A 9689-nucleotide genomic window follows, 5' to 3' on the forward strand; every position below is an offset into this window, starting at 1 on the left:
TTGTACCAGTTTGAAGTCCCACTAGCAATGTATGAGTGAACATTCCCTTCACATTCTCATCAACTTTTATTGTTACTTGTATTCTTGATAATTGTCATTCTGACTGGAGTAAGATGGAATATCAGTGTAGTTTTAATTTGCATTTCTCTAATTGGTAGAGATGTTGAACATTTTTTTGATATTTGTTGACTGTTTGTATTTCTTCTCTGAAGTGCCTGTTCAGTTCCTTTTCCCATTTATTGATTGGGTTATTTGTTTGTGGTGTTTTTTGAGTTCTTTATATATCTGGAAGATTAATGTTCTATATGAGGAGCAGGTAGCAAAGATTTTCTCCTATCATGTAAGCTCTCTCTTCGAGTTCTTGAGTGTTTCCTTTGCTGTGAAGAAGCTTTTTGGTTTGAATCCATCCCATTTATTGATTTTTTATTTTACTTCTTGCACTTTAGGAGTCTTGTTGAAGAAGTCAGTTCCTAAGCTGGCATGATGGAGAGTTGGGCCTATATTTTCTTCTAGTAGGCAAATCCCTAAGTCCTTGAAACACTTCTGGTCAAATCCCTAAGTCCTTGATACACTTCATGTCGAGTTTTGTGCATGGTGAGATATAGGTGTTAAATTTCATTCTGCTATGCATGGATTTATACCAATGATGAATCAACTGAAAGAAAAATTGGGAAAACTATCCCATTCACAGTAGTTTAAAAAAATACTTGTAAATCAATCTAACAAAAGATGTGAAAGACCTCTACAATTAAAACTATAGAACACTAAATAAAGAAATTTAAGAAGACCTTAGAACATGGAAAGCTCTCCTAAGATCTTGGATAGGCAGAATTAATATTGTCAAAATGGCCATACTACCAAAAGCACTGCACATATTTAACACAATTCCTATTGAAATTCCAATGATGTTCTTCACATAAGTAGAAAAAGCAGTCATAAAATTCATTTGGAAAAATAAGAGGCCCAGAATAGCCAAAGCAATCCTTAGCAAAAAAAGTGAAGCAGGAGACATGACAATACCAGACCTTAAACTATACTACAGAGCTATGGTAACAAAAATGGCATGGTATTGGCACCAAAACAGATACATAGACCAATTGTACAGAAAAGAAGACCCAGAGACAAATCCACATACATACAGTCCTACTAGACAAAGGTGCCAAAAAAATTAATTGGAGAAAAGAAAGTTTCTTCAACAAATCGTGCTGGGAAAACTGGAAATCTGTATGTAGAAGAATGAAATTAAACCTCTATCTCTCACCCTGCACAAAACTCAACTCAAAGTGGATTAAAGACTTAAGCACTAGAACAGAGATCCTGTGCCTAATAGAAGAAAATATAGGCTCAAATCTTCACCATATCAGCCTATGATCTGACTTTCTTAAAAGACTCCTAAAGAACAGAAGTAAAATCAAGAATCAATACATGGGTTGGATTCAAACTAAAAAGCTTCTTCTCAGCAAAGGAAGCAATCAATAACATAAAGAGAGAGCCTACAAATTGGGAGAAAATCTTTACCACATGCACCTTAGATAGAGCATGAATCTCCAGGATATATAAAGAACTCAAAGGACTTTAACACCAAAAGTATGGTGGGCAAGGCACTTCACAGAAGAAGTAATACAATTGATCAACAAATGTATGAAAACATGTTCACTATATTTAGCAGTTAGAAAAATGCAAATCAAAATCACTCTAAGATTTCATTTCACCCCAGTCGGAATGGCAATTATCAAGAATATAAACAACAACAAAACTATGTAGGGGATTGATACAGAATAATATGCAAATCAAAGTCATGACAAAAAAAAAAGAATACAAACAACAAGAAAGATGGTGAGGATGTGGGGAAAATGTTCACTCATACATTGCTGGTGGAAATTTAAATTTGTGCAATCATTATGGAAAGCGGTATGGAGATTCCTCAGAAAACTTGAAATGGAACCACCATTTGACCCAGCTATCCCACTCCTTGGTTTATGCCCAAAGGACTTAAAAATCAGCATACTACAGTGACAGAACTATATTGATGTTTAAAGCAGTTCAATTCACTATAACTAAACTATGGAACCAACCTAGGTGCTCTTCTACAGATGGATAAAGAAAATGTGATACATACACCCCCACACACACACACACACACAATGGAGTATTGCTTAGCTTTAAAGAATGAAATAATGGCATATGCCAGTAAATGAGTGAAGCTGTAGAATATCATGCTAAGTGAAATAAGCCAATCCCAAAAAACCAAAGGTGGAATGTTTTCTCTGATATGTAGATGCTAATTCACAATAAGGGAGGGGTTAGGGAGGAATAGAGTTACTTTAGATTAGATACAGTGAAGGGAGGGGAGGGGCTATGAGGCTAGGAAGGTTAATAGAATGAATCAGACATTATTATCCTATGTACATATGTAACTTATGACTGGTGGTATTCTACATCATATACAACCAGAAAAATGAGAAATTATACTTCATTTATATATGATGTATCAAAATGCATTCTGCTGTTACGTATAACTAATTAGAACAAAATTTGAAAAGTAAAGAAAAGAAATATAAGACCAACATACAATCCCAGCTCTCACTCCAGTCATAGGCTTCTTTTCCCAAAATTAATTCTAAGTTTACAAAAAGGAGCCAAATTAGGACATATTAGTTTGGCTCCTTTTTGTAAACTTAGAATTATTAGTTAGTCTGAATTTTCAAACCTTACATTAAATCATCATCAAAGAACACTAATTTAAATAAGAATTAGAGTTATTTGTTTCATTCACGTCTTCAGATTTCTGAATTATACATTAAAGCAATACATGACATCTGCATATGCTTTACACAAAAGAAAAAAGTATAAATGCCTCAGGGTGCATCTGCCTAGCTAAGAAACAGATGAAAAAAGTCTTTTTCTATAGTTCCTATTAAAGTACAAAGAAATATAATATTAAATGCTACAAAAATAAGGTCAAACTTATATAAGGCAAATAAATCAATAAAATCTATAGCAAAGACCAGAATATGTTAAATTAATCTGAAAAAGCTGAGTTTCTAAGACTTTGAAAAATGAGAAAAGTCATTTGGTAAAATCCTTAACTTGGATTCTTTTTTCTTGTTGTTGATTGATTTTGTTCCTAGGTTCCAGATTCAGAGATATGCAACTGATCCAAACAGTTATAAAAGCTTAGGGGACAGCTTTCGTATGATCTTCCAAACAGAAGGGTATGTATTATTTTTCCTGTACAAACTATGTTGACACAGACTTTTTAATGTATTTCTATTTAACATGTTTCCTCATTTTCAATGGTTTATTTTCATAGTTTTTTAGGGAAAACATACTTAAAAGTGTGCCTTCCTATTTCATTATGTTTTTCCTGAGATGATTAAAAACGGAACATGTATATAATATGATTATATGTATGTAATATAATATATGTGTATATTATATTATATGTGTATATAATTACTACCAAAAATATTAATAATTAATAATAATTACTACCAAAAGAATATTAATAACCAATTTAATGACCAATTTAATGACTAGAGGACAATTTCTAATTTATTTTATTAAAGCTTTTAAAACAAAAATATTGATAATTAATAATAATTACTACCAAAAGAATATTAATAATCAATTAATAACCAATTTAATGACTAGAGGACAATTTCTAATTTATTTTATTAAAGCTTTTAAAACTTCTCATAATGGAGACCATCTAAAATTAACAGTTATTTATATTGGTATTTAGATATAATATACAAATGCATTCCTTGTTTGCACAAGATTTATAAATATGCAATCAAAACAAATCTGTGTCAACTCAAAATCAAGGGTCAAATATTCTCATGTGGAAGCTAGAGCACAGTAAGGGGGAAAAAGGTGGGGCAGGATATCATAAAGACAGAGGGAAGACCAGCTGTGTAGAAGGACAGTGAGAGGGAGAGAGGAGGGAAGGGAAAGGGGAAGAAATGCAGAATGGATTTGACAAATTATTCTGTATGCATGTGTAAACATACTGCAGTGAATTCCACCTTCTTTTATACCTACAAAGAACCAATTAAAAATACATAAATGAGTGCAAGGTAGACCAGTAGAATAGAAGGAGGAGGATAGAGGTAGGGAGGAGGGAAGCACTAGAGACTAAAATGGAGTAAATAAAATTTCATGCATGTATAATTATGTCAAAATGAACCCAACTATTATGTACAACTATAATGTACCAATAAAATTAAACATATATAAAAGACCTTAAGGTCTAATGGAATAATGAATGTTTTAACAGATCATAAACTTTTGATTTATTATTTTACTTAAATAAAATAAATAATAAATAAATACTCTAGAAAAAGTAAATATATATATATATGTATATCTTCTGTTCTCTATAATATCTACAGATTCTATAGTCAGTAGAATTTCATAGTAAATTCATAATAAAAATTTAAAAAGATTTGTCAAAAACTGATGCATCAAAGTCATTATCATATCTGGTAAATGATCAAATAATAGAATATATTGCTCACATAAGCTAAAATTTCTTATACAACACAGTTAAAGATTGTACTGTATCATTTTTAAATTATATTTTATAATACTAAACATATTACATTTGCTTTTGAAAGTTGTTTTTATTTAAAGATCTTTAAAATGATAATTATTCAAAATTTTCTTAGTAATAATAATAACTAGCATATTTTTAGCCTCCTTATGTGCTAGGAATTCTCCCTACAATGTTGAGCTATGTACCTTTCCAGTTGGACAGATAAAGAAACCAAGATTTAGAGAAGCTAGTCATTTTTACTTATCTGATAAGTGGTAGAAACCACTTTTAAACCAAATTTAAGTCAGTTGACCCAAAATCCTTGCTTTTAATCACTGTAGTCGCTACCTCTCTTGCCAAATTATACTATAAGTGCTATTCTGATAATCATTTATTTCAAGTAATCCTATCTCATGGATATATTTCCATGTCAGTATATTCTTTTTAACAACAACATAATTATTTATCTGTGAGCTACAATTTATTAAAGTAATCCCTTTGGTGGATTTTTATGTTGTTTCCAGATTTTTGCTAGTATAAACACCAGTACAATGTTGTCTCATACTGTCTTTGCGCACTGGTGCACACACACACACACACACACACACTCACATACATATACTTGAATTTTAGAAATATATATATTTTTAAATATGGTATTTATATTTTAAGTATATTTTATATTTACACATTTATATAAAATAAGTTGCTAGCTATGGATTTCTAGGATCAAATTATATGCACACATTGTATTATAGATGCTGACAAATTACCTTCCAAAAAGTATGTACTGATTTTATACTCAGTATTTGAGAGTTCATATTGCTCCATGCTCTCTCAAACATGGGACGTTATTAATCATTATGTGTGATATCTTTCCCTGACATGTATCTCCTGCTGACCATCTGACAAACTAAAAATGAAACTGTCTTAATTGTGTTCCTCTTATTGTCACTGGCATTGAGCATACTTTTTTTATCATGAGGTATCATTTCTTTCAATTCTTGCCAATTTGTGTTCTTCACTATTTCTCTCAGGTTAGTTTTTAAATTGATATGTAGGAACTTAATATATATTACAGAAATAAATTCTTTGACTGTTACATAGATTGCAAACATTTTCCTAACTTGTCATTTGCTTACAACTGTAGTGTCTTACTTATCCTTTCAGAAGTTTGACTTTTGAAAACTTACATGTGATCCTATCAGTCCTTTGAACTGTCTGATGTCACACTAAAATAAAAACAAAACAGTCTCTAACCCCAAGGTTACAAATATTTTCTTCTTTTTTTTTTGTTTTTGTTTTTTACATTTAAATCTTTAATTTATTCCAGAATTTTTAAAAAATGTACAGCTTGATATACAGGAATTAAATTTCATTTTGAAATGATTAGTCAATTGTCCAAACACCACTTGTTGAAAAATCCATCCTTTACTCATGAATTGAAAATGCTACTTTTCACATATTACACTTCTGCATATAGCATCATCTAGAGTTTCTATTGTTTCTCCATTTCCTGTTCTGTTTCATTAATTATCTCTAAGTCAGTATCATACTGTTTTAATTATTTTATCTTTAGAGTATTTGGGGACTAAAATGTAAAAACATGCCCTGCAGTATAAAGTTTAAATTCCTTTCTTAGTATGCAGAGCCCTTCCTTGTATGGCCCTCCCTTCTTCTCCCGGCTCATTCTGCATACACAGATAGGTTCTAGGAAAAGCAAATGGTTTGCAGTCCTTTGATCTCTCACACTGTCATGGCTTTTTCATGTTCTCTATTCCTGGAGGACCCAAACTCCTAATCCACCCAAGGAACTACCCCTCTTCATTCAAAGGTGATTGCAAATTTCACCAGCCTGACCATCGCTTGTCTACCACATGCCAAATTATTTTTCCTCTTTCTTTCTCTCCTCTCTTCTTTCCTCCCTCCCTCCCTCCCTTCCTTCCTTTTTTCCTTCCTTCTTTCCTTATGTAAGTATGGTATATAAAATATAGTACACACTACCCTTTCTCCCTCTCCAACCCAAGATTATATTTCTCTAAGGGCCAAACCCCATTTAGCTCTATATTCCTGATGCTGTGTTTGTACTGAGTGGAGACAGTATGTGAATACTAAACAGAAATGAAAGTCATCACAGCAACATCATAATGCTGCAAAGTGAAACAGAGACAATAGTTTATGCAGTAGACCACCCTCTCTGAAGTTATAATAATGATCTTGAGACCTGATTAAATATTTTCTAGTCATCTAGTGACAAAGGATCAGCAAATCCTTCTTGCTATGACTTTGAAGATGTGCTATCTAAGTGCCATACACTGACAATACACTTCTATTAACAATAAGTGGGATAAAAAAAATCATGTGTATTTCACTCAATGTATAAAAGTTAAAGAAATCATAGTGTGTTACCTAGTAACTGAATTTCCCTTTCTGGTGAAACAGTCACTTCAGCATTGCCAAGTTCTGTAAGCTGTAACAGATATCTGAATTGGATGTGGGCGTTTCTTAGCCAAGGTCTTCATTTCATGTGTGTTTTAAGAAAAAAAAAATGATGTTTCTGCTTTGATACCAAAAATATAACAAACACACAGTATGTGTGGTCCTTGCATAGAAAAATTGGGCTTTTCCTATACTGTATATATAATTGCTTCTAGAACAAACTGATATTTTTCTGTACTGCCTGTAGATCTGGTCATCTATTTGTTAACCAAAGGCCAAAGGGTTCTCATCTTAGAAATGAAAATATTTGTCAAAATACAAAAGAAAAATTTGCTTGTTAATTTTGATATGGAGCAAAAGCATTTCATAGCCTTAGGTTAAAGAAAGTCAAGCAAACAAAAAAGAAAGAAAAAGAAAAGAAAACATTTTAATACATGCTATGTTAGATTTTTTTTCCTCTAGCAAAAGCATATCTTTTTAATTTTGTTATTTGGAGTATACTGTGTTTTTAAAGATGTTCTTCTTTCCCAGATGCATAAAGGTTGGTTTTCTCTTTGGCCTATGAGGAGATTAATACTAGTTAGTTTGACTATTAGGATCTCTCCTCCATGTTGAAAGTTTTGAAAATTAGTCCTTTCCCTTTGAAAAACACTAAGAATATGTACATTTAGAATCTGTACAAATACCCCCATTTCCCCACTGTAAGAAAGTGAAGTGATACTCACCACCATTCTTAGAGACCCATCCATTTCCCACCTCTCTGCCTAGAATTCATATGCTTCCAAAAGACAGTTGCTCAACCACATGAGTCTAAACCCCTTTATTGATTCTAAGATTCCAAAAACACAGAAAGATTGTACTTTTATTAACATCATGGGTTTTCAATAGAGTTTTTCAGAGATTAGATTAATTTAAGTTTTTTTAAGCCTTCTAAATTCTTGGTAGAGGTTTCTATCATATGGAATTTTCATAATTAATTGACTTTTACCAAGAAGGCTGTTTTCAGAAAGTAGAAGGGAGAACTTCAAAGGGAATGAAGGCAGGAAAGGAATATTGATATTGTTAATGATATCTCTGTTATCACCATGATTCTTTATTTTTCTCTGGTTTGACAGAATTAACTAATAGTTTCATCTATTATATAATAAAGTGAGCCCCAAAGCTATAAAGATGCAGTCTAGTTTATTAGGAGCCTCTAAAGCCACTAAGTTCCCTTCTGTAAACTCTCCTGTTAAACAGTGGCTAGTGTCCCTGTTAACCATGTGCCCACACATCAGCCTCATTTCCCTTTGCCTTGAGTATCTCAGGAAGGCTTTGGTACTTGTCAGTCCTTTAATTAAGAGTGACTGAGGTGTTCATAGAGGGATGAGGAGATTATAAATTATGTTAATGTAAAACCAGGACAATCTTCCCACCCAAACCTTACTCTCCTCCACTGCAAGTACTCTAAGTGGCCATTCTTTCTGAAATAAGGAGAAAAAATGATTTAGAACTGACAGGAAGACAATATGGAACTAGTGCTATCAACTCCTAATTTTTAAATTGATATTCTATAATCTTTGGTATTTCTACTTTCAAATCACACAGCATTCTGCAATCTGTATTTGGGGTAAAATTGGGAGTTCATAACCAACTTGAATCTAATGTATGAAATATGATATGTCAAGAGCTTTATAATGTTTTGAACAACCAATTAAAAAAATTAAAAAAAAAAAGCAGCTTTTATCTATTCCTTAACTAAAGTATGAAAACTCTGGGAAACCAGTACATATGTTCAGTCAACCAAATCTTGGCGATTTTGAGGCAGCACCACAATCTTCTGGCAACTCAAGACTTAATCCACAAGTTCATGGTTTTTAGTCAGTCTACTCTCATCCTGTATGTTTCTTAGCTCTCTTATGAGAACAATTCTTGGGCATTGGTTTGCTTGAGGCAAATAACTAGGAAACAGCTAGGTCAGATTAAACTTAGTTTCAAATGAGAAACATGTTGATTGCTGGTGCCTTCAGAAATATGGTACTCTTCAGAAAGTATTACTGTAGAAAATATGTGGTTGCATTGGGGGGGGCAGTTGAACTGTGTTTTGTTTCACGATTTGTTTTCTGTAACCACTGATGCTGCCCCAAGTATCATCTTACAATCAGACCACTTGGTGATTATAATATTTTCTAGTTAAATGACATTTAAGGCCTCATTTTATGAGCTCCAGCATAATTGGCTAATTTGGTAAACTCCAGATGTGTGAGATAATGTGCCACTCATTTAAGTGCCTTTCAGACGGCATAAATGGCACAGCCCCAGGAGGTATAATCACTCCCTCTTGTTTTCATTAAGAAGGAGGAATGAGTGGCTTGTGACACAGACAAAGGAAGTAGGATGTCTACAACTCTAAGTCAACAACTTGGTAAGATTTGAACATATTTTTTTTTATCGGTGTAATTTGGTATCTTAGTAGGTCAACATTTTTTTAAAAATGTTTTACCTGATCTAAGATGGCTGACTGATTTTAAAGCATCTCAGACAGTAGAAAGACCTGCCCCTATCCTATGTAAGGTGGTCTCATAAAAGTAAGGATGAGGAAGTATCATGGTCAAAGAGGCAAGAAAAGAACTAATTCTTCCCACAGCCAGGAATTATAGGTATTATATAGTCAGCATCCTCATACCTAAACCAAGTTCCAACTTCACAAGGTCCGGCAGTTGTTGTGGCTGGA

General features: G+C 32.7%; 1 protein-coding gene across 7 annotated transcripts in view; it reads left to right on the forward strand.

Moving 5' to 3' along the window:
* The window catches only part of Slc25a21 (solute carrier family 25 member 21), a 487747-nt gene that overhangs the window by 344408 nt on the left and 133650 nt on the right, over positions 1-9689 (forward strand). For 4 of the 7 annotated variants that reach the window (XM_048798671.1, XM_048798670.1, XM_048798673.1 and 1 more), the window contains one exon: positions 3132-3215. The exons of the other annotated variants lie outside the window; for them this stretch is intronic. In XM_048798671.1, the coding sequence (XP_048654628.1) occupies positions 3132-3215 (84 nt within the window). The remainder of the gene's footprint in view (positions 1-3131; positions 3216-9689) is intronic. 7 annotated transcript variants of the gene reach the window in all.

This window comes from Marmota marmota, unplaced genomic scaffold (genome assembly GCF_001458135.2).
Source record: "Marmota marmota marmota unplaced genomic scaffold, marMar, whole genome shotgun sequence".
In the NCBI taxonomy this organism is placed as follows: domain Eukaryota; kingdom Metazoa; phylum Chordata; class Mammalia; order Rodentia; family Sciuridae; genus Marmota; species Marmota marmota.